The 26,609-nt window shown below is 36.7% G+C and overlaps 2 protein-coding genes across 2 annotated transcripts in view; both read right to left on the bottom strand.

Moving 5' to 3' along the window:
* LOC105224544 (uncharacterized) overlaps positions 1-26,609 on the bottom strand; it is a 133,230-nt gene that overhangs the window by 86,084 nt on the left and 20,537 nt on the right. The gene's annotated exons all lie outside the window — the stretch shown is intronic.
* On the bottom strand, positions 11,893-12,795 carry LOC125777420 (uncharacterized). The gene is made up of 2 exons (XM_049452185.1): positions 12,235-12,795; positions 11,893-12,157 (listed from the first exon to the last, which is right to left on the bottom strand). The coding sequence occupies exons 1-2, from the start codon at positions 12,719-12,721 to the stop codon at positions 11,895-11,897; spliced, it is 750 nt and encodes a 249-aa protein (XP_049308142.1). The 5' UTR covers positions 12,722-12,795; the 3' UTR covers positions 11,893-11,894.

Genomic DNA, 26,609 nt, shown 5'->3' with positions numbered 1-26,609 from the left:
CCATGATGACTGATTATTTGATGGCTGAAATTGAAGCTCGTGATCTCGGCGACATTTGGTTTCAACAAGACGACACCACTTACCACACATTGCATCGACCAATGGGTTTATTGAGAGAACACTTCGGTGAGCAGATAATTTCACGTTTTGGGCCGGTCGGTTGGCCAACAAGATTGTGTGATATCACACCGTTAGACTTTTTCTTGTGAGATATAAAGTCTAAAGTCTAAGTGGACAATACAGATTCGATTCAATCCTTGGAGCAAAACATCACGCGTGTCATTCGCCAGTTATCAGTCGAAATTCTCGAACAATTTTCGAATTTGGAAAAACATCAAGAAGCGCGGCCAAAATTTGAAAGAGATTTTTTTTTTCCGATACAAGCATCTTAAATTTACTAAGCGATAAGTCTTTTAAAAAATAAATGCAACTGACGCGCCACACTTACTAAAACTTTTTGTTTTACTTTACTTTGCTTATTTTACAAGTTTATTTTGGTATCTGCATTGCAGCTTTGTTGTTGCACTGCTTGTTGCAGTATTCGAAAATAGCGAATTAAGGAACCGGGACCCAGAAACTGCATTCGAATTCACAGCGCCAACAACCCACAAGCACTTCAGTGAATGTGAACGTCAAATGAGAAGAACTTAACAAAAAAAAAAAGAAAAAAGGAAAAAGAAGAGACCAGAGCAAGCATTTGCATTAACATCGTTTAATTTGATTGCGCTGTTTTCCTCTCAACTTTCTGAAAACTTTTTTATCGTAGCTGATATTTGTTGCTTTGCGCCGCTTGACTGTTGAGAGTCCTGCTGCTTTGCATGGCTCACTGCCTCATTCAATGTTAAGCGCTGTCGACAGCAGCCAAGGCCAGACTGTTGAGTTTTGTGATGCCATCATCGCAGGGCATCTAGTATTCGACACATAGTTGTTGTTGTTTTCTGTTTGGTCTTACAGTTTTGCTTTCGACCATTAAACTGCATTGCACTTCTACCGAAAAATGCTTTGATTGCGATTGCATTACATTTTCTTCGTAAAATATGTATGAAAATTAAAGAAACCATTGCTGATTCTTAAGTAAATTGGAGCTTTAGTGTGGCTTTTATAAGAGAATGCTTAATTTTTTACAAGAAAACTTAAATGTATAATAATTTAAGGAAATTTCATTTAATATCAAAGAGAAGAAGATTCACTTTGCCTATTTGAAAGGACTGAAAAAATAAATTATTATAATCTTAGCAGCAAAAACAAGACGAAATATCTCCTGTCATCAAAAAAACAGTCGTTGCACTCTCGACTTGGCTTCCACGTCAGTGTTGACAATCGTAACTCTGAAGTCGTAGATAATTTGGTCTATCTTGGAACCCAAATTAATACCAACAACAACGTCAGCTTCGAAATCCAACGCAGAATAACTCTTGCCAACAGGTGCTACTTCGGACTAGGTAGACAATTGAGAAGTAAAGTCCTCTCTCGACGAACGAAGGCCAAACTCTATAAGTTACTCATTATTCCCGTCCTACGAATATCGCATTCGGTGGAACGATGAGCTGAACGAGTTAACATAGTTCAGCAGGCTAGATCATGTTGTCAGAATGGATGTAAACGCTCTAGCTCTGAAAGTATTCGACGCAGTATCCGCCGGGGGAAGCAGAGGAAGAGAAAGACCTCCACTCCGTTGAAAAGACCAGGTGGAGGTATTTTTTTTCAAACAAAATTACACAAATTTGTTTAGATTATCTGTTAGATGAAGGAACTCGTTTGGATGGATTTTAAAAATCTTAAAGTTCGATAGAGGAATTATTGTCTCGTTTGTACGATGAGATGTCGCTAGACTTCAAGTCATGTGACGCAAAGAATCCATTAACGATTCAGATCTCAAGAAGAATGTCGAACAAACTATTTTGTGAAAGATGATCTTGTGAAAAATGCGTTATCACCCTATTTATATCGGTATTTCTATTTGTCTTTTCTTCCCACATATTTTTAAAGCATTTGTCGTCTCCTAATCGCAATACATCTTCCCACAAATTTGTTTCTAAGCATTGTGTCTACTCGTAAAACAATTCCACGCTATTGTTTTAGAAATCTCATATTTTTGTCTGCACTTTTTATTCCTTTCTTATTGCTAATGTAACAACTTTATTTATGACAGCTTTAAAAATTTGTTTTTTATTACTTTAGTTTTGCTTCTTTCACGCTGAAATTAGTACTGTTTGTTTTTCGAATGTGTCCATTGTTTTGTAGCGCTTAGTCGGCGCATATTGTCTGCTATGTAAAAAAATGGAAATCAACAAAAATGGAAAATACGGTAATGAGAGGCTTGACAATGCAACGCAAGAAACATAAAGGGGCCTCTAATAGTGATAGTTGAGCTTTAAGTTCTTGGAAAATACTCGTTAAACGGTAATAAGAAGATAAGTGTCTATAAGTAATTTTCAAGGAGCTTAATGAACATAAAGGGAGGTTTTAAGAGCAACAGTTGAACTTTACGTTCTTGAGTTTTAAATCATATGTATATTTTTTACTGAAACAAAAATTATCTAACAGCAGTGAAAAGTTGTACTACTAGAGAGCCTAAAAGCAGGTATCGATGTTGTTGTTATTCTATTGACTTAAAATATTAACCAAACAGATTCCTGACCCTTTCGATAGTAGTTTCGAACGTATTTGTCGCTTCAAGGGTCTTATCGTAACAATGAACACCTTGTCACTCCTGAGATTTTAAAACTAACCTTAAATTGTTACTCATGAAATTTCAATAACTCAACCTTCAATTCTATAGATATCTGAAAAGCCAGAGTGACCATAAATCAATGTCAAACGAACCAACTCTAGTCTCTGTTGGGAAACCCTATGCATTTACGAGTATGTAATTCGTTTTTGTTGTACTTGTATTGCGACCAACGTGTTGGTCATCCGCTAGCCCCAGCTGGCAGCACACGCTGCATAGAGGTATTTTGCAACAATGGGCCATAAAGACAATATGCACATTACTGCAACAAAATATCTGCATAAGTAAACATATATACAAATGCAGTATAGTCGTATTATCTGTTAGATCTTGCGAAAAATTGCGGTCATTGTTTGCTGGAAACGGAGCGATGTAGGCAGCTGCAGTTATAATGTGGTTTTTAGCAAAAGGAAAAATAAGAAAATATTAAAAATACTACTTCGCACAGATACACATAGATGAATGTCTATATGTAAGCATTATGTTGGAATTTTGCTCTTTTGCGTCTCTTTTGTATGCTAATTTCCTATTCGCTTCCCTTGTTGATTTTGTGTGCACATATTTTCCTTTTGTCTCATATTTCCTAAGCTTTTATTTACTTTTATTATACTCGCACAGAATATTTGCATTGTTGTAACGTTTGTCGGTGGCCAAATCAAATTTGCCGCCTTATTTACTTAAAATCTTACAAAGTCAAGTTTTGAATGCTTTAAGCTTTAGCTGGCCTCTAGCTGCAGCTTTGGAGGAAATTTTAATATATTTCTTAATATAGAATTGCATACTTGGTCCGGTGAATACACATGGCACCGCCTCTCTTAATTGCTTCGATGAGCTTCTTCTTTCTTCTTAATTGGCGTAGACACCGCTTACGCGATTTTAGCCGAGTTAACAACACCGCGCCAGTCGTTTCTTCTTATCGCTACTTGGTGTCAATTGGAGATTCCAAGCGATGCCAGGTTCTTCTCCACCTGGTCTTTCCAACGGAGTGGAGGTCTTCCTCTTCCTCTGCTTCTTCCGCGGGTACTTTGTCGAATACTTTCAGAGCTGGAGTGTTTTCGTACATTCGGATAACATGACCTAGCTAGCGTAGCCGCTGTCTTTTAATTCGCTGAACTATATCTTTGTCGTCGTTTATCTCATACAGCTCATCGTTCCATCGATTGCGATATTCGCCGTGGCCAACGTGGAAAGGACCATAAATCTTCCGCAGAATCTTTCTCTCGAAAACTCGCACCATCGACTCATCCGTTGTTGACATCGTCCAAGCCTCTGCACCATATAGCAGGACGGGAATTATGAGCGAGTTATAGAGTTTTTTTTGTTTGTCGAGAGAGAACTTTGCTTCTCAATTGCCTACTCAGTCCAAAATAGCACCTGCATGAGTTATCCTGCGTTGGACTTCTAGGCTGACATTGTTGGTGGGGTTTACGCTAGCTCCAAGGTAGACGAAATTATCTACAACTTCAAAGTTATGACTGTCAACAGTGACGTGAGTGCCAAGTCGCGGGTGCGACGACTGTTTGTTTGATGACAGGAGATATTTCGTATTGCCCTCGTTCACTGCCAGACCCTTTTGTTGTTGCTTCCTGAACTAATGGCGCGGGTGTTGAGGCCGATGATATCAATATCATCGGCATACGCCGACGCTGAGCTTAGCTTAGTAAATATTCAGATTTGATTATCATTTGGTCAATTTTGAATACGCAAAGCCTCGCTGATAAGATCCAAATAGATAGTTATTGGGTGTAATCAGTTTATACGACAGCTATACTTGTATGATAAAGTGATTTGACACGAAAAATTTCTTTGGAGATTGTACCTTTGTCTTAGACATTTCATGAAATAAAATAGCTTTTTTTCCAAAAATATATATTTATCGTTTAGTTTGTATGGCAGCTACATATATGCTTTAGTCGTCCGATATCGGCTTCTTTCTCAAAAAACTGAGTTAGTCTCTCATCACGTGTGTACAGTCGAACATTTTTTATATATAGGATAGGGAGGATGAAGCCATGTGTAAAAGTTTACGCAAGTGAGGAAAGTTCTCTGATCGCTATTCACTTGAGTGTGGCCAGAAATGATTATTTTACATATGCCTCAAGCCTCAAGTATCAACCAAATATTTTCTGGGAAGCCAAAAAAACATTGGTCAGAAGGCGAGCTAAAATGAAAAGACGAACCCTTCGTCCCCACGGTTGTACAATGGGTTTGGGACAACTTAAGGGCATTCACCTGGAATGTCCGGTCCTTAATTGGGAAAGTGCCGCTGCTCTGCTGGTTGATGTCCTCGAAAATTCATCCAGCTAACTGGCTGGCTCCGGATGGAAAAGCCACCAACCAGATCGATCATGGTGTGTTAGATGGAACACACGTCTAGGGTTTGACGTCGAGAAGCTGTATTCAAAACAGACAGTCGAACGATTTTCTACTCGACTTGCACAACATCTGTCTAAGAGCACTCATTAGCAACTCGATATAAAGGAACAGTTTGACGACATTGCAAACGAAACCATTGGTTTTCTGAAAAGGCAAAAGAACAGTTGATACCATCCATTACCCGAACAAGAAGAAGTTCGAATAGCAATTACCCGTCTGAAGAAAGCTGTGAGGGCCGATGGATTACCGGCCGAGCTGTTCAAATCCGGTGTCGAAGAAATGATAAAGGGCATGCATCAGCTTCTTTGCAGAATATGGTCGGACGAAAGCATGCCCGACGTTTGGAACTTAGGTGCGCTCTGCCCAATCCACAAAAAAAAAGATCCCACAATCTACCCCAACTACCATGGGATAAGCCTCCTCAACGTCGCATATAAGGTTCTATCGAGCGTACTGTGTGAAAGACTGAAGGCCATCGTCATCAAACCGATTGGACTTATCGACGCAGTATCCGCCGGGAAAGCAGAGGAAGAGAAGAACTCCACTCCGTTGGAGAGAGCAGGGAAAGAGGGACATGTCTATCGGAAGAACGGCTGGTGCGTTGTTGTAAAATCGGCGTTAACCGCATAAGTGGTGTCTACGCCAATAAAAAAAGATATAGAGTGATAGGTATTCTTACAAGAAAACTGAAGCAGAAGAAAAATTGCGTATCAATGTTAGCCCTTTGTAGTCCCACAACAAATATGTGAACATATCTTAACAATTACTGGTTCTAACATGATGGCGTGTCTATGCCGCTGACTATTGATATAAAAATGAGATGAGTTTGGATAAAAATCGTTTAATCCAAGTTTGTTTTCATACAACATCTTCCTAATTTTTTGTAAACATAAGCTCGTACTTAAATTACAAAATCGACTTAGTATTCATGTCGGGTTATTATATATTTTTTTAAAAATTCTTATTTCATCATTTAAGCATTTCTTCGCTTTCAAAGTCCATTCCCATGATATTCGCTCTGTCATTTCCGCCTTTTAGTTGTTTTAACTGTTTTGGTCAACAGCAGTCACCTCGGCGCCACATCTACGAACTGTTGTCTACGCCTTTTTGCTTACCTAAAATCCCCACGGGTTCAAGCAACACCACACACCGTCGTCCACACCAAACATTTGCTCACCTTCGCCCACTTGCTAAACTAAGTTTGCCCTCTTTTCACACGCTTTTTACGTGGCTATGTGAAAATTATGCGTTTGCGGAAGAAACTGAAAGTTACCTAAGCGCTTTGGCGCAGTCGCTTTTGTTTACAGTTACATACGATTTTTTTAACTATTTACCGTTAAATCTCATATGCTATTTTTGGTTCACAAAACCTTCTTCTCCATGAATGTATTGCGATTATATTTTTTTAATTATATCAAGTTTGTTGACGGAAGCTCATCTATTTGGCAATGTATTTGGGTAATCGTTATTTATGAAAAGGAAATTGATTACATATTTTTTTTGAGAAAATTACCTTTTTTAATGCAAAACCTTAACATAATAAGTGTGATTGATTGTTCGGAACCTTTGATATCAGTAAAACTTACCTGAAAGTAAAGCAAAAAATGTGTTGTGAATTATCGTTACATTACGTAATAAGTTCGATTTGATTTTCAAGAAATTGCTCTTCAAAAACACATACACAAAAATAAAATAATAATTTCGCAGTAAAAAATATGTTTCATCATTAAATGCTTTCAGCACAGTTTAAAAAAAAAAACTATTTATAAATTATGCCGATAAATTTCACCATCCGAAGCAATTCCACTTTCGAATCGCTAGTGACTCAATTATTTCAAAAACAATAAACAATAACCTAAGTCAACAAAAAGCATTGCAAAAGCGAAAATAAAGAAAACTCAAAAATATAGGTGTGTTTTCGTTTTTTCAAAGACATATGACGAACCCTAGACGAAGGACAAATGAACTTATAATTCGTACGTTGCGACCACTTGTTCAATACGGCAATTGACGTCAATATATGGCGGACCAAAAATGTATCACAACATATTTGTTTTGCAAAATTGTACAAAAACAATAATAGTAAAAATAGAATTGCACTGGTGATCAGACATAACCTAAATACTCAAATTTATTTTGAAAAAGTATATTTTTACCATATATTAGTGTTAGTATTAGATGAAATAAACATAAAACGCGCTTGCCTAACCAATTTTATAAGAAAACTTACATTTAGAAGCTTATAATTATGTACTTGGAAATTTTTGGAATAGAGTTCCAATCTGCTGGAAAAGTAAACAAAAAATATGGAAAATAAATGCCAAAGATCAGTCGTTTAAGAATTCAGAAATAAGAAAACACAGAAAATATTGAAAACTCAAACTTAAGTCGTTTCAGAGAATAATCCGATATAAATACAAGAACTCCTGACACAAATCTTGGTATGAAGGATTGCAATTGAAAATTCTACGATAACCTACGGCGACTGGGTTTCAAGACTGGATAATATTCTTATAGGTCCCAAAGTGGTTATCTAGTGGCTGATGTTCAAAGCATATTTAATTTATAGTTATAACATGTGGAGTTGGCGAACCCGATTACGGTAGAAAAGATGTTCCATTGCCCCACTATGATAAGGATTGAATAGCAATCACCCGTTTCAAGAACAACACAGCGGCAGGGACCGATGGATGGATTACTCGACGATCTATTCAAATGCGGCAGCGAAGATCTGCAAAGTTGCATGCATCAACTTCTTTGCAAGATTCGGTCAGATGATAGCCCAATCCACAAAAAGAGGGACCCCACAATCTGCGAAAATTACCGTGGGACAAGCCTCCTTAATATCGCATATAAGGTCTTATGGGCCGTACCCTTCAAAAAATCTTGGACAAGACCCCAGAAAAGAAGGTCGACACACATCACTTCTTCATGTTATGCCGGTATGTCTAAGCTTGGTATCCCCGCAAAGCTAATACGGCTGTGTAAGCTGTCAGTAAGCAACACCAAAAGCTCTATCAGGCTCCTGGAAGAACTCTCCGAGCCGTTCGTTACCAATACTTCTTCAATCTACTCCTGGAGGAAATAATACGGAATTCAGAGCTAAATGGATAAGATACAATCTTCCATAAGAGTGTACAACTGCTGGCGTAAGGCGATGATATTGATATTATTGGCCACAACAACCGTTCCGTTGGTTGGACTGAATAAAGAATCGAAGCATATGGTTTTGGATGTGAACGAGGACGAGAATATCTCCTGTCATCAAAAAAATAGTTATCTCATTCGCGACTTTGCTCGCACATCACTTTGAAGTCGCAAATAATTTCTATCTTGCAACCAACAACAGTATCAGACTCGAAATCCAACGCAGAATAACTCTTGCCAACAGGTGCTACTTCGGACTAGGTAGACAATCGACGAACAAAGACAAAACTTTATAAGTTCCCGTCGTGCTATATTGACTTTAATATAAGGAAAATACTTTTAGTTCCTGCCATATTTGTAAAAGTGATTTGTCGGACTTGAAACAAAATCCAAAAAGTTGTATTTAAATTAGGTAACATTTAGTCGTGAAGAACTTTTAATTACAATCAGTAAAATAAATTAAAAATAAAAACATTAACAAAGCTTCTTTTCAAAACGGAAGATCACACTGTTCAGGTTGAAATTACCTGTCAAAGACTATAAGAGCCCTCAATTTTTGTATTGGACACTCATAACTTAAGCAGATTTTATAGCCGATTGAAAAATCACAGCAACCATAAATCACTTAAGAAACCATAAAAGTGTTAAAAACGGCAAATCTTCAAGGAAGAAACGGTATAATTTACGAGCACCTCCACCAAGAATCCACCACCAGCGAGCCCAACAAGTCACTGGACCAGCAGCAAGTACATAAAGTTAAGCAAGAAAGATGTAGCACTTGTGCAATAAAAATAAACGATTCTTTTGTGATCACAAGCGACCGCAACAACAGAAACAAAACACAGGTATTCAAAAATAAATTAGTATGAGATTATTTTTAAATACTTAAATGCTAATGAAAATGCAAAACTACATATATACAAACAAAAATAAAAACAGCAAGCAGCACGCGGCTGTTGACCGTTGAACGGACGCATTGTATAAGCGATTTTCGCCGAAATTGGCAACAACGGCGTGCAAGAAAATTTTCAAAATTTGATTGGCTAGCGAGCGGTAAAATACAAGTACAAAATAATACATATTTTTAAATATTATATTTTGAAAATCTTTTTCTTATTTATAATATTTGCTGTATTTTGCCGTTCGACTTCGTCGCAGCTGTTTTTTCTGTAGATATGTGTATGAAATTTCCCAAAAATTGTTATTCATCAAAAAATTTGCTGCCTCGTTGTTAGTCACAAAAATTTTGCCAAAAATAACAAGTAAGAAAGGGTTAAGTTCGGGTGTAACCGAAAATTTATACTCCTACAATATAAAGCCCAAAGGCTAGAAAAGACTTTGAGGTCTTGAAAAATGTTTTGTAAAAATTCCATATTTATTGTTTAAGGCATACCATACAATCATATATTATAGTAGCTGAACTTATTTTATAGGTCATAGACTCACGTAGTTCCATTAATACATTTTGTTTCATGTCCTAGATATTTATTTTTAAATCAACCTAGTTAACTGAAGTGAGATTTATGTGACATACATTACTTGATAGATACTTGAGAACATGTTTCCATGCAATTTCATGAATATAAATCACACACAGATTGCATATTCGGCATAAAGTCAACTAGAATAACGAAAAATATAACGGGTGATTCAAGTAGAGGTACTTTTTTTATGACAGATCACGCGCAAGTCGTATCAAACTGACATGATATTTTTGTTCAGCATTGTTTGGCATTTCATAATGGAAAGACTTAAGAATGAACAACATTTACAAATCGTTCAACTTCATTGGAAAATTCACGTTCTGTAACGAATGCGTTTCGCGCGCTTCACTCAACTTATAGTAGTCAACATAATCGGCATACTGATGTCCAGCACGCGGAATGACGTATGGAACAACTTGGCGCATTTTACGTCAAGATGTTAAATTGAAAGAGTTCAAAATACAGCTTGAGGAAGATCTGAAGCTCGACCTTCTAATGTCACATCGCTTCGCTCTGTGGGCTCTTGAACAGTTCCAAGAAGATTCGACGCTTTCGAACCAAATTTTGTTCAGTGATGAGAGCCATTTCTGACTCATTGGATATGTAAATAAGCGAAACTGCCGCATTTGGTACGAAAAGCAACGTGAAAAGATTCAAAACTGGCATTTCATCCAGAAAATACAACGACTTAGTGTGGTTTGTGGGCCGGTGGAATCCTCGGCCCACATTTCTTCAACACTGATGACGGGGAGAACGTAGCCGTCAGTGGCGGCCGTTATCGCGTAATTATAACCGACTATTTGATATCTGAAATTGATATTTGGTTTCAACAAGACCGCGCTACTTCCCACACATCGAATCCATCGATGGATTTACTGAGAAAATACTTTGGTGAGCAGATAATTGCACGTTTTGGTTTTTAGATATTACAAACAACCGTTATGTGAACAAAACTATTATACGCCGTGGCAACATGTTGCAAGAGTATAAGAATTGTGTGCTCTGCGCCCATTTGAAGGCATGTCCAAATGGTGATATGTGTTGGTCCAATCAACGCCCAAAACGTTTGTCAATGGCATGTTGCCACATTTCAAATCTCTTCAGCTTTTTATTTTTCGCTTATTATTTGTGTTTTATTTTTTTGTTCTTTAGCACAAAACGAGCGTTTTAGCACGCCGCCACTCTCTAAACTACCGGCAACATGTTTATTTTCGCTTTTGTCCGACTTGTTGTTAGCAACAGCTGTCAGTTGTGGCCGGTTGCATTTGTCATTCTTTACGTCAGTGGTGATTGTTAAACTACCGGCAAATTGTTACTAATTTCAAGGGGCGTACCTAGTGTGAAAATTCGTAAAAAATGTTCTGCAAATTTGCAAATTTTGATAGTCTTTTGAAAGGCTGATCTCATATTGAAGATCTGTAATAAGTTATAAAATCGCCGAACGAAAAACTATTAATTTGAGGATATTTCAGGTTTGCTGTTCGCCAAGTACGGAATAATTACACTGGATCACAAATTTGAATTTGTTTTTTGTTCCACGGATCCCACTATCCAATTTGTATGTGAAATGGCTCGCTGATTTCGAAAATCGAGTTAATTTTTTTTTTATGGATACGTTTTTGAGATATTTGCAATTTACCGTTATTCGACCAAAAAAAAAAGGTGTCTTCATTTAATCATGTATATCTCACTGACCAGTTGAGCAATCTTACTGCAAATTATAGAAAATAAAAGTGAATGAAATTTCCTAAAAATATTGTCTACTTCATTTTTCCATAGGCCTTATAATTTCTGAGAAATTGATTAATAACTTCGTGTTTTTAAATTTTTTTATGAAAAAATTAAAAAAAAATAAACTTTGGCAAGGAAAAAATTTTAAAACAAAAGATATTTTTAAATTCTTTTTTTATTTTATATGAAGTCCTGTTTCTTTATAAAAAACTAAGCTACCAACGAACAAAATCCATGGATAAATAGGAAAGTTGTACATGATCAAAGAAATATATCCAAGTCAATGTATTCGTATATGCGTATGTAGTGTGTAAAGGCGCTGTTTCTGTTAAGTAAAAAGTCAATTTTCATGTCGTTTTTAGTTTTCATAAACTCATTTATTTATATATTAGTAATATATATTAAAACAATGTGTCATTTTTGTCTTAAGTTGATGTTCTTACATTATAGTCGAAATGATTATGTGTTTTGTTTTGTCGTTTATTTAGTTTAGGATCGGTTTCTCTTATGAGAAACCAACAGTAGTCACCCATCATACCGACGTCCCAGAAACCTTGGTATCGATTCTCAATTAATTTCATTTGCTGGTGAAACCTTTCGCCATGCTCGTCACTTTCGTCTCCGAGATTTGCCGGAAAAAAACTAAAATTGGAATGCAGAAAATGAATTTTTAGAGACATATTTACGCCTGGAGAAAAAAGAAAATGTAAATAAGTAAATTATAAAATTTTATATAATTCAATTAAATAAGTTTTGAATAATCACCCATTTCTGCATAATTTTTGATTAAGTCGCTCACTATCTTCTCGTAGTTTGGACTTTTGTGTTTACCGAGAAAAGAAGAAACGATCATTTCGAAGGAATCCCACGCTGCTGCCTCAACTGGTGACAATAGTCCTTTGAATTGGTCATTATTTATCAACTTTTTTATTTGGGGTCCAACAAATATACCTTCCTTTATCTTGGCCTGGGAAATATTTGGGAAAAAATTTTGCAAATAATTGAATGCTTTGCCTTCTTTGTCCAACGCCTTAACAAAATTTTTAATGAGGCCGAGCTTGATGTGCAATGGCGGAAGAATGATTTTTTCCTTCTTTACAAGTGGGATGTATTTGATATTATCCACACCAATTGTAAATTCAACTCTTTCCGGCCAATCCTTAATGCAATAGTGGTCTTTACGAGCTCGGCTATCCCATTTGCAGAGAAAGCAGCAGTGTTTTGTGTAGCCACTTTGTAGACCGCATAACATTCCAACGACTTTAAGATCGGCACATATTTTCCAATCATGCTCTTCATATTTGATGAATTTTAACAATTTCTCCATTACCTGTTTCCTTCGTGTTTACTGCATGCGCGATCGGGATCGAGGGCTTTTTGTTGCCATTATGCAGTAATACGGCCTTCAAGCTCAGTTTATTGCTGTCTATGAACAATCGCCACTCCTCGGAAAAAGGCAAAACCTACCTAAACAAAAGTTCCTTCATATTAACGAGCCGGGAAAAGAAAATACTACCTGCTATGTTGGCCTTGAAAAAAATAATGGATTTACCAAGATACATATGTGTGTGCATGTAGGTATGCATGTTTGAATTAAATTTATTTGCATTAGGAATTTTCCGCAACCAATTACCCTTCGAAAATCTGCCTGTATACCTACACACATGACTACAGGGGTTTCGAACCTAACACCTCTAGCTTACGGTGCAAACTACCTACTACAATAGTATTTGAGTACTACTGTTCTAAAAGTATTATTTGATTTTTTTTAAATGAATAGCGTTATTAGTTTATTCTAATGATATTCGAAAACAATCCCACCCCTACTTCACACACTACATACGCATATACGAATACATTGACTTGGATATATTTCTTTGATCATGTACAACTTTCCTATTTTTCCATGGATTTTGTTCGTTGGTAGCTTAGTTTTTTATAAAGAAACAGGACTTCATATAAAATAAAAAAAGAATTTAAAAATATCTTTTGTTTTAAAATTTTTTCCTTGCCAAAGTTTATTTTTTTTTAATTTTTTCATAAACAAATTTAAAAACACGAAATGATTAATCAATGTCTCAGAAATTATAAGGCCTATGGAAAAATGGAGTAGGAAATATTTTTAGGAAATTTCATTCACTTTTATTTTTTATAATTTGCAGTAAGATTGCTCAACTGGTCAGTGAGATATATATGATTAAATGAAGACACCTTTGTTTTTGGTCGAATAACGGTAAATTGCAAATATCTCAAAAACGTATCCATAAAAAAAAAAATTAACTCGATTTTCGAAATCAGCGAGCCATTTCACATACAAATTGGATAGTGGCGTTCATGGAACATTTTTGCTGTAAACCAGTGTTATTTAATATTTTAATAAATTTCGTCTCTTATTCAGAACACATTTTCTTTATGCAATCTACAATAACTTATGTGTAGTGTATGAGGCATGTAGAATAATTATGTAAACATCGATATTTTAATTATTCTCGTATGCTACGCAAAAGCCGCAAAATATTAGATGACAATTTTAATTTGCAAAGAGCATGTGACAAATGAGCAAAAATTTGTTTCTTACAATTAGCGTTTAAACAATTAATATGAATGTGCAAGTTTTGGCAAAGGAGAGAGAATTTTATAACCAGAAAAATTATATTATTTTTCTATAAGTCATAAGAATGTACATACATTATTATTAGAGAAGTACATGTATGTATTCGAGAAGAGCGCCGACTTGTGACTCATTAAAAAATGATCGGAAAGAATTAGTTTAAATTTCTTAGTTCAATAGCAAATGAAATTGAGAATATTATATCATAAAACTGTTAAATTATATTTTTCATATGATAGAAATAAAGTTTACGGAAATTTTTTTTTTTTCATTTTTGAAAATTTGACAATTTTTTTAAATAAATAAAAAAAAAATCAACCCACTCCGGGATTAGCAGGGATAGTTGTCAAATTAATTGAGGTTTTTTTTTGAGGGGGAAAAAATGGCGAACTTCCAAAAAATTACGATTTTACTTAAAAAAACCGATTATTTTATATAATTGATCGTGTTAAATTTTTTTCGTGTATTTTTTCGAAAAGTTCATTCAAAAACAAAAATTTAAAACAAAAGGTCCCCAAAAGTCAATTTCTACAAAAGTTATGGCTATTTGAAAATAAAAAAAGCCATTTTTTTGAAAAATTCATAACTTTTTTGAATTTGAACAAAAAATTTTGAAAAAATTCTCAAAAATGTTTTTCAAGGGGTAGAAAAGGATCGATAAGTTTCAGCAAAATCTAAAGGGGCCGGTTTCAAAAGTGGTCGATTTGGTATGGAATACCCCATATGTATACAGGACTGATCAGCGTGACGAGCTAAGTCGATTTAGCCATGCACGTCTGTATGTCCCTCAGTTTTTGAGATATTGCTCTGAAACTTTTGCTATTTGACAAGATATCTCTGCGTTATTATGCAAGAAAATGCTACAATATTTGAAGAAATTTTTTATCGGACCACCTGCCACCTCTTCGCTGAAAACTGCGCATCAAAATCGGCGGAACAACTATTGGCTGTAGGAAAATTTACATATAGAACCTTCGGCCATATAACTCGGTGGGTAATGCCGGCTGAGCAAACATTGTCTACATGATCCCACTCTTCAACTGGAGAAGAATGTTCAAAGTGAACATAGAGAAAGATTGCTGGCGTAAAGGTATATATTGTCCAGAGTTAGGCATAAGGCACCGTTTTAAGTTCCCGGACCACTGCAGTATACAGGGTTTGTCCGGAAAGTAATAGGACACATTTTCTTCCGAAGCGACTGTCCTTCGGAGAGTGTGGGCATCGACTGGATTCGGTTGAGGACGTTCCTAGCTAACGAACGAGCGGCTGGTCAGTTGTCTCCGTGCACCTGGAGAGTTAGGACAAACATTTTCGCGCATCGTGTTTGTGAGTGGTGCAAGCCGAAAATACAGCGTTCGTTAGAGCAGAGGTACGTAACCAAATTATGTGTGAAACTCGGTAAATCTACGACAGAGACGTTTGATATGATCAAGCAGGCTTACCCAGGTGTTGCTTTAGCCACAAGTTGTGTGTTTCGGTGGCACCAGACTTTTTTCGAGGGCCGGGAAGAGGTTGTTGATGAATGAACCAATCCAAAGTGAAAACGATGCTCTATGTCTTTTTTTTGACATCAAAGGCAACGTCCACCAGGAATTTGTTCCTCCTGGACAAACCGTCAGTGCCAAGTTTTAAGTGGACCTCAAGAGACTCAAACGATGGGCCAATCGAGTCCGACAAGACATCACAGCTGATTGGAAGTGGCACCACGACATTCCGGCTCACACCGAATTTTTTGTGAACAGCTACCGGGCCGGCATTCCAGCCCAGATGTGGCCCCCAGACTTTTTTTGTTTCCTTGCCTGGAAAGGCCAATGAAAGGCAAGCATTTTAAAACCGGAGAATGCCTTCCGTGACGCCTTCAATGCTTACGAAATCACGTTGGCAACGCTGCAACGATGCAGAAGGAGCCTATTTTGAAAGTTCTTAAAGATTTGTAACGATTAGTTCAAAAAAACAAATTTTAATCGGCTCAGTCCTATTACTTTCCGCACAAACCCTGTATTTCAAACTGAGGTCTTTGTTATTGCGAAAGCCGCTGAACTGGCCTCTAATGCACCTACAGCTATGATACAATGGAGGATCTGAGGTATTGGTAGTGAGGCCGCAGAGTCTATTAAAAGTCGCGCAAACGCGAGCATCCTAAAGGAGCACTACTCCTCTTGGACTTAGCAACTGAACTCCATCTGGTATCGCAAAGAATCAAACTGGTCTGTGCCTGGCTTATTGGCCTACCAGATTAATCTAACCTAACCTAAGTATAACATAATCTGCCATATTATAGCTTCGCTGCAACCGAAGTTAGTTTTTTTCCAGTTTTTGAAATTTTGAAGGTTAGCAAATTAAATTAATTTTACTTTTTATTAATAATTTTAACGAAGCTGCAAAGTATCAAATCAAAAAACAAAAAGTAAATAATAAAAATGCAAATATTACGAAAATTTCAAAAAAAAAATGTTATGAGGATTATCCACCAAACTGTTAGGTCGCAATTTAATGGCGTCAATAGACATAATGACGTCACAAAAATCATATCACATTCTCAGTTTTGCCATAAAAATTGTGCAATAATTCATTTGTACTAAAAATTTAATGCACAATTGAAAGTGACAAAAATGACAAATTCGCCAAAGGTGTGCGTATTAATGCTACGAAAATGTATATGAAATTTGTAAATTATTCAAAAAAATACATGCATACATATGAGGTAGGTATACCAACGATTATGTGTGCATTTATTTCACTAAAAATCACAATCAAATGACATTATAAAATAAAATATTCGTGCAATGCGCGCAAGCAGCAGAAATTGCTCAACACTCAATTAAATAAATGAATATATGAATGTATATTTATTTGAATAAGTGTATGGCAGCTGCAGCTGCAGTGCCGACTAAATGTAGTAATGACCGCTAACAGCCGCTCTCAAGTGGCGCATCCACCCGCTAGAGCGCAAATAGCACACTTTTACATACATATATAGTACATACTTGTATGTATGGACACTAGTCTTATTAACATTTAAATTCTCATGTTGTAATATAAATTTGGATTAAATTTTATTACTCGACCATATAAAATATTATTTTTGTTGTTGTTTTTCTACGCGCCGCATTTTGTGAATGCATGTGGTACCCGCGTGGTCGCAGATTATATATACCCCTATCAACATAAATGCCTACATATACACCAACAATATGCAATTGCAAATGCTGTACATTGAATTTCTTCTCTTTCAGCTCATCAACAGCTGTCAAATTATGTCATTCAACACTTTGATAGGCAGCTGAAATGTGTGCGACTGCCATAAAGTGTGTTCAAAGTTCAAGGTCGTTATCTACCGCGTACGCTTAAGTGATATTCATTCACACATGAGTGCGCATTTACTGCAGGCTTGCGCCAAAAATACACATTCATTGAAGTTAAATCAAAAGGCATAGCGCAGATTGCTGAGGTTCCGCTGCTGCAGCCTAAAGAATGCTTTGGCACGCACGAATAATTCTCTGAAGGAAATGAATTTTTTTTCAAATTCATTACAATTAAATCCGATTAAAAAGCAAATTAGTCACGTTAGCAGTCTGTCAATTCGCCGAGTTTTTGGGAGTAACGAAACGAACAAATAATTGATAGATATGTATATGTATAACAAACACATAAGCTGGCATAATACAAGAAATAACATTAGGATATCCTACACAAATAAAAAAATCCATATATATGGGCTATAGTACTATATTCGTGCGATCTGACAAATTTGTAAGAAGACTATACCGTTGCATTGGACAATAATCCATGACAAAGTATACAACTAAGAGCAAAAAACAGTAAGACTTTGTTTATAATTTTAAAATTCTTAATTTATTCTTTAAAATCTATGTCGTCTCCCACAATGTAATCCTCCTTGGCCTCAATACACTTGTGCCAACGTTTTTTTTTCTAAATCTCGAAACAGTTGTTAAGGTCAATTTCCGCAGCAGCCTTCAATGAGTGTAGCGATTTACGTTAAATGTCTTCAATTGACCCAAACGGTTTCCCAGGAGCGTTCGTTTGAGTTTGCTGGATAGCCAAAAGTCACACAAAATTAAATCAGACGAATATGGTGGCTGCGGCACTATACAAGTGTTAGTTGAAAATTTGCCGAATAACTCACGAAGAATCAATGCAGTATGCGACGGTGCTTTGCCGCGGTCCTAAAACTAAAAGTTGTCGGCCCATAATTCCGGACGGAATAGCTTAGCGCAAACAAGGTATAACGCTCAAATAATATTCCTTGTTGACAGTTTGGTCGGTCGGAAGGCATTCGGAGTGCACCACACCTCGATAATCGAAAAAAATTATCAACATAACTTTGACCACCTTTGCCACGATATTCGGCTGTCAGATTCTGAGTCGTAAGCATAGATCCAAAACTCATCGCCAGTAATAATAATTGTCATGACATCCTGGTAGTCGGAAATCATTGTTTCATAGAAGCTAACGAGACGCTGATTTTCGAAAAGATTTGAAACCAATTGTGCTTTCAATTGAAAATTATAAGGCAAGTGTTAGAGAAAATTATAAGGCAAGTTAGAAAGCTCGACATCGTTTGCGAGTCCGTTTGAATGATTTTGGTGGATATTTTGGATATAAAACACGATCTTGCTCGAATCGTCCCGATATAGCTGAATTTGTTTCAAAACGAGTACGATTGTGACCGAATTTGCAGCCAAACTTGCTCAGTATTCACCAGATTTAGCTCCGTGTGATTTCTTCTTGTTCCCCAAACTCAAATTACCGCTCCGTGGAACCCGCTTTCAGTCCATCGAAGGGATAAAACAATTCGAAAATCTTTATATTATGTATATGGGGCCTAAGGAAAGTATACTCCCGATTCTGTTCATTTTTGAAAAAATATTCCTTACAAATTTCTGTTTACGAGTATATCTCACACATTGGCCGATGTTTTAGGCACTGGAGTCCACATAATTGACACTGAGAGGCTTGAAAAGTTTTTGATCATAAAGTGATTCACTCCAAAGGCACTAACCGGGAATACTTTTATCCCGCTATAATAATTGGTGCTTTTTTTGTCTACTGGAATGTGAAAGGATCAGATGGACTGTAACATAGGAATATCAGAAGAATGTTATGTGCTAAATTTGGTCGAGCAGGCCCCGAGATATGGGTTTTCACCTAAATGTGAGCGGTGTTACGCCCATTATCCAATTTTGACACCAGCATTTATATAGCCATCCTGACTGTAAACTTTTATGTTTCTGTCAGGGACACGTTCTCTTTTTAAAGATTTTCAAAATACAGTTTTGATAAATGTCGTTTTGTGAGCGTGCCAGTGTTGCCATTACACCCATTTATTTTTGCCAAAGAACATGTGTACCAAATTTCAACAAGATATCATAATTTTCAGTCGGGTTTCGGATAGTATTATTCTAAAGTAAAAACGTTAACAACGTCTTGGATTATTCGAAAGAAAAAAAAATGAATGTCATATAAAATAGAACGTTGAATCGAACATATTTTTTGATGATATCTAAAATTTAACTAATTTAAGGAAATTAGCGCATACACTGGCAAGGAGACGCCTTCTTATGGCGAAAGGTATGCAGACAAATACTAAAATTTATCCTGTCTTTGGAATTACACAACTAGAAAGACGGTCACGGTTATAGCCACGTGGGGTTATAACACAACCAAAGAAACCTAACATATTTACTTTATTCATCACCTTAAGCTAATTGACCCTTCACGCGCACTCTTCGCAAAATCGCTTACCATTTCCGTTTAATTTTGACATTACATAAACAACATGGAAAATCAATAATTTGCCATGCAGGAACGGAACAAACATAACGGTATAATAACATGTTGTACACAAACGACCGAATTCGTTGTTAGCACATTTCCAGTTCGTTTACCACCCGCTTATCGAATGAAATTAAATCGCAAGGCGAAGTGAGTGAGAGAAGGGAAGAAAGTTGATCATACAACATGGCGTACACACAAATAAGTGCCAGTTCGCATACGGACGCTCTTGTCACCCAAACCGGTTTTTTTTAAATGGTAAATAAGGATTAAAATATAATCCTCAAAACTATCTAATTAAATTATTTAATAGTAAAAACAGAGTTACTTTTACTATTTATATTTACATAAAAGTAATAAAATGTGTTTATACATATATATTGTATTTCTTTTAACCGTAAAGGATTTAGTTCAAAAATAATTTTAATTCAAATAATAAATTTAGTTAATTCATGAATAGTTTGTGAAAAAATATGACATAAAAATTCACGAGTATTCAGTACTCCCGATAGATTAGGAAATTCCCAGCATAAATTTGGTCTTCAAAATATTAATAGTGGGTATTTAATATATTCGTGGTAATCCCTTGTAACTGTCGCGTAGTCGAAACACAAACACATATGCGAAAATTTAGTGAAATAAAGACAAAAAACTCGACTCGAGGTGCTGAACTTGGACTGGACATCATAAGAGAACCTGCCGAAAATGAGCTTCAAAATAGTGCGCGTCTGAACGCCCACTAACAACAAGAAATTAAGACATATGGAAAGTGCGCACTAAATGTTGTAGAAAACTATTTATGCTTATATAATGGGTGAACTAAGTGGAGGTATTTTCTTCAATATTTTTTTTTGACAGATCACGCGTGAGTCGTGTCAAGCCATCAAGTCATTTTTGTACATCATTGTTCGGCATTGTTAGAGTCGATTCGGCGCCGTTCGCAGCAACTCGGACAAACGTATGGAACGACTTGGCGCATTTTACGTCGAGATCTTAAATTGAAAGCGTATAGCTTGTGCAGGAATTGAACTTTCCCAATCGATATTTCCTCACAAATGATGCCGGTAAGAATGTAACCGTTATCGCGAGATGATAACCGACGATTTTATGCCTGAAATTGAGCTCGTGATCTCGACGACATTTGGTTTCAAGACTGCGCCACTTCCCACACATCGCATCAAGCAATATATTTATTGAGAGAACACTTCAATGAGCAGATTATTTCACGTTTTGAGCCGATCGATTGGTCATCAAAATCGTCTGATATCAAACCGTTAGACTTTTTCCTGTGGAGATATGTAAAGTCTATGCGGATGATCCCCGTTTGAAGGAGGCCTTGGAGCAAAACATCACGCGTGTCATTCGCCAGTTTCCACTCAAAATGCTCGAACGAGTCATCGAAATTTGAACTCAACGGATGGATCATCTGAGAAGTAGCCGCGGTCAACACTTGAAAGAGATAACTTTCAGAAAAATAAGCGCCAAAGAATGTTCTTTCGAATGATAATAAACATTTTTATTAAATGTGAAATTTCTGTGGTTTTTTTTTTTTTTTAACTGGGAAATTCGAATTGGATCACCCTTTATGTTTGAGCATGTGTGCTCTGCCGAACGCGTCTGCTGTGGCGCTTTAACTTTATATTTACACATTTTACGCAACAGAAATAGCTTTCAAAGTGCGCCAGCTGGCCCCAAAAAGCTGTTGGCTGAAATGGTGTTTACTCACATACAGAGATAATGCAAACAAGTCATCGGAATAAAAGATGCGGCGCATAAAGAAAATATAAACGCAATTGCGGATTTTCTAAATGAGACGAAGCCGTTGGTGATAAAAAGCAGGTGGAGTCCATGCAACAATGAATTATTTGTAAATACGAGTGTATATGTATGTGTTTCTATAAGAAATACTATATTCTAATACTTTCAGTTAGCTGGCTCATTTAATTAGCGATTTGCGCCTCCGAATTGCAACCATTTGCAGTAACTTGGAAAACCGCAAAGTGCAGTTGGATTTTGTTTTCTTGAATAAATATTTGTTATGTAGTAATTGCTAGAAACTCAGGCGGCCGTAAAATTTTTTTATACTACCGACTTGTTCCCAGAAAATTATATTTGTCTAAGTTACGTTTGTTCTTTGCAAACATTTTACGAGCATACGATTAAACAAATAAACCCCGTTTGATATTCATACACACGGGTAACTATTACAACCAAACAAACGAGGACCGTCCGTAAATACAAGACGAAAAAGAACAATCGAAATTTTTGGAAAAATATTCATTTAACTCAATACACTGGACCCAGCGATACTCCAATTTCTATAATCCGTCAATTACGTTGTCTGTAGTCGATAAAGTAGGCCTCGAGTAACAATTCGGGTTTCGTGTAAAACAAGGCACTGTGGAACAAGTTGGTATATGAATTACTAACGGAATCGGAAAGGCGTTGTCGAACAGAGGTCATAAAACCGAATTGGATGTACATATAATATTGTAATTCAGTCTTTCCTAGAGCAATAACAAGTCACCAAGTTAAACTCCTGCGGTAAAGAAAGAAGTAGCAGACGGCAGCAAAATATGAACATTAATTCCGCGATCATCCAAATCTATTAGCAATACTCGAATAAATTTTTTACTTAGATTGGCGCTTAAACAAGCAGATACTTACCAAGTGGAACTTAATGTTTGAGATGTTTTTCACTGACTGTTTACTCCATTAAAAATACGGCCACGATCATACACAAATGGCAGACTGCAACAACATTCTCAATTCGCTAGCCAGCAACATCTGGGGCAAGGACAAAGATACGTTTCCAAGGCAAGAGGCGGCCGGTCATCAAATTACACAGCCCTAATATGCTGCAGATCAGGTAGATAGACAACTTAGAACACCGTACTATCACAAAATGTCTCTTAATCATGCCCATCGAAAATTTCTAATGTTAGGTCCGCATGCTTTCAGTTAAAGACCATAATGCACTCTTCTTCAAGTAGATTCTGCTGGGATGTTTTGAAAACATCCTTGCAATCATCTGCTTGGAGCGAAACCGTCAAGAGACGATTCCTCCAATACATCGACCAACGTCAACAATGTACCGACGCAAATGCGAACGAGATTAACTTCAGATGTGTACTGAACGAGATTCACAGGGGATCTTTTAACACACTCCTTGAATACCTTCCAAAGTGTTACATCACCATCGTTGAAACCGATACATCACCAATCACCGTGATCTACAATTGTCACGTGAAATCAGAGTGGCTTAAGCGCAAGTTTGTTCTAAATACTGTACTGTACTGTACTGTAAAATATATCTACATATGTTCATGATCTGATTGCTTGTTGAACAGAAGTAATTAGATCATTCACCAAATCTTTTAAAGACCTAAACTTGGAACATCTTACAGTGGCATAAAATGCTCAGAGCAGGCATTCTTAACGTCAAATTTCAAGCTCATTTGAATCGGTATTATTTAGACAGCGCATTTGCTAGTTCTCATTGAAATCTGTAGATATTTCATAAAAATCCCAAACATGAACTTATCCATTCCTTTTTTCCATAATTCGTTAGTTTAGGTTAGGTTTCATGGCTAATCTAAATGTCGCACTTGGATTAACTATATGCAGACCTTTGTATCGTCTCATAAGCCAGCAAAGCACCCTGTGCCCAATAAAAAATTAATTTCTATTCTCACCAGTTCGGTAGAACAAAATTGTGAGCTTCCAAGCGTTTAAGCCATGATCTCGCGCACACGGCACAATGAAGTGCTAAGATGATTCCACCTCGTCTTTTTCCATCCAGCTTCTTAAGCTGACGTCCGGTAAGATTCTCAGCTTTACAGCATGAACGCCGATTAGGCAATGGCCTGTTCGAACCCCATAACTAGGAGGAGCCTAGCCTTACTAAGGGCAAAGAGCACACGACACTTTTACACTTTTACGATCGATATTAGGCCAAACGAACTTTGCGTCAGCGTATAAACCACCGTAAGCCCAGTGCTGACCAAATTCTCGAGAAGCTTAGCTATCCAGTAGTAGAACATACAAGGAGAGTGGAGCCAAAGTAGTTGCCACATGCGCCGGTGCGTATCAAGTTTTGTGCCGCTTAAATCCATAGCTTAACCAACCGCCCAAAGACGGGCACGCTCCAAGTATATTTCCATATATATTATATTTCCCATTATATGGATAGCAAAGCTAGGATATCCTTCCTTGCCTACTCATTAACTTTACCGTTAACTGCGTTTTCGCTGTGCCCTGACACCCAAATTAATCTTATCACAAAGAGAATTGCTGCCAAATACAAAGTTAGGTATTCCATAACCAGTCTTGAACTCAGGGAGTCTGTCCTACTATCAGAGTAGATAACATTTTCTCTGAAGGAAGTTTTACTTCGTACCAGTATATCTACCGGTACCTTAATATTAACAACGTCCTATTGAAAAACACTGCAATGGTCTGGAAGTCTCAAATTGAAGTTGATAGGGAGTTCCTGACAATATACCTCTCTATTAACTTTCCCCCAAGCTTTGACCCATCCGTGAAGAAGCTCACTGGCCCTGTTGTTGTTGTAACGGATATCTATTACCCGTTAGGATGGTAAGGATTAGATAGGTTAGTCATCGAGGTCATCCATTGGTAGGTCCAGGAAACGTGCTGTTTCGACGAGGTGGGACCGAAGGATAAGGGTATTGGATGTGTGGGGTTAGCAGGGCTTGCAAAGAGGTGTCTAGTGTTATGTGGGGACTCATAGGACATATGTTCAATTCCCACAACGTTCGGTTCTACGTTAACGGAATCGTTCCTGATTTTATCCGGCCAAGGGCTGTTATTTCAGAGATCCAACCCTGCTTAGGTCGGTAAGTCTCACTGCCCCTCTTCTCCAGCGGTCTCTACCCACCTACAGCTTCCAAGGGGTAGCGGGGCAGAGAAAACTTCATGATCCAAGAAATCCAGTAAAAAGTTAAAGCGTGTGAGAATTTCCGTATGTTTAGATAGACGTTCATTTAGAAACCCAGATTCTTTGAGTCTGATAGCAAGTTACGTGGTCATAAACCTTTCGGCGATATCTATGGGCACTATACCCAAAATGTTGATGAGTGCCGCTCGTTGAATGCTCTCAAACTTCCCTGCAAGTGCGGTCTTTTCCAGGGCCTCCACCAAATAAAACATAGTCCAGCCACAGGACCACTTTCGATCAAAGACTAAATTTTTGTCAATGGCTCCTCTGCAGCAGTACAAGGCAATCAAAGGGGTTTTTCTCTCTTCTCGATATTAGACTTCCATGAAAGCTTCCTATTTTCCAATTCTTAACTTAAGCTCCTTGTTCTTCGTACTAGCTCCGAGCATGGGCATATACTTATAAGAGATTTTTCCCTAATAACCTCTATTAAAAATTTCTACGCAATTTTCCATTTCTTCCAATGGCAGGTAATTCACTAAGTCTATGTCACAATTCCCCCATGATCATTTGGCGATTACGGAGAATTAATTGGGCGATATTTGGAATTACTTGTTAATGCTGCCGCCAATAAATTCCACCTTCTTTATCGCCGAAGTTGAACATTTGTAACTGTAGAGTCTGGTTTACTTTGGGTTTTGTAGAAATTCCAGAAATTTTACAGCCAATGAAAATATTTGCTTTGGTTTAACATCTTAATTTTGTAAGAAAACAGAAATAAACATTGATTTTACCTATACTTATTCGAATTTTTTATGCCTAAGGTGGGGAAGCCGACAATCAAATAAAAAGGAAAAAATAACCATTGACGTCAAGCAATACTTCATAGAATAAAATTTACGATTGCAAGAGTAAATATAAGAACAATAATTAAATTATAAAGCAAAAAGTAAACAATGCGATTTTCTAGTATTTACAAATAGTAATCTAAAAGTGCGCTTGCTGGGAACACCGTTTGGTTTTTTATCAGCTGTCTAGATCGTAAAGACGAGTTCTGCAAATAGCTTGTAGATATTAGAAAAGGCAAAGGTGCTTTTTCCTTGGTTATCATATCATTATTTCTTGCTCTAAAATTAGTTTTATCAGGCAAACGAGTTTTGCAAAACGTTTGATATTTCTTTTTTTTTTGTTTTTTTTTTTTGCGATATGACAGCTTATACTGATGTATGGAGTATTTTTTAACAATATTTTTAGATGATTAATCTCAACACTTCAAATTTCTATCTTTGTCGGTACACTCTTTAAAACAAGATTATCTTATCTAAATGACTAATTGATATTAGATTGTTCTGACAGTCAAAGGAAGTATTGTTAAATTAAATGTAGTACATAAGCCGAAAATGGCAAACTTTTCTTTGAAAGTGGCAAAAAAATAGTAGACGTTTTAATTTCTATTAAATTTCTGATGCCGAAACGTTCAAAATGTTGGAGAAGGCCATCGGTGATAATTGTTTGACGCGAGCAAGTGAACGGAAGACGACCAATAATGTCCAGGACGGCCATTAACATCAACAAATGTTGAACACGTCAATGAAATAAAGAAATTGGCGCATGAGAATCGACCGCTAACAGTCAGAGATTTTACTGACATCGTCAGTGGAATAACGAAAGCATCAGTGAAAACTATTTCGAAAGATAATTTGGGCTTAAGAAAAGTGAAAGTGCGTTTGGTTCCAAAACCACTCAATTTGTTCGAAAAAAGCCTCGCTTTAACGTCTGTAAAATAATGCATTCCGACTACTAGGATATCATGAAATGTATTATTATCATTAA

Source organism: Bactrocera dorsalis, chromosome 3 (assembly GCF_023373825.1).
Source record: "Bactrocera dorsalis isolate Fly_Bdor chromosome 3, ASM2337382v1, whole genome shotgun sequence".
Taxonomy (NCBI): Eukaryota; Metazoa; Arthropoda; class Insecta; order Diptera; family Tephritidae; genus Bactrocera; species Bactrocera dorsalis.
Note: the sequence above shows the minus strand (reverse complement) of the source record. Positions and strands in the feature narration are given on the sequence as shown.

Coding starts and splice junctions, on each gene's coding strand:
- LOC125777420 (XM_049452185.1), bottom strand. CDS start 12,721: ATGTTATGCGGTCTACAAAGTGGCTACACAAAACACTGCTGCTTTCTC. Junction 12,158..12,234: donor CAAAAATTATGCAGAAATGG/GTGATTATTCAA, acceptor TTTTTTCTCCAG/GCGTAAATATGTCTCTAAAA.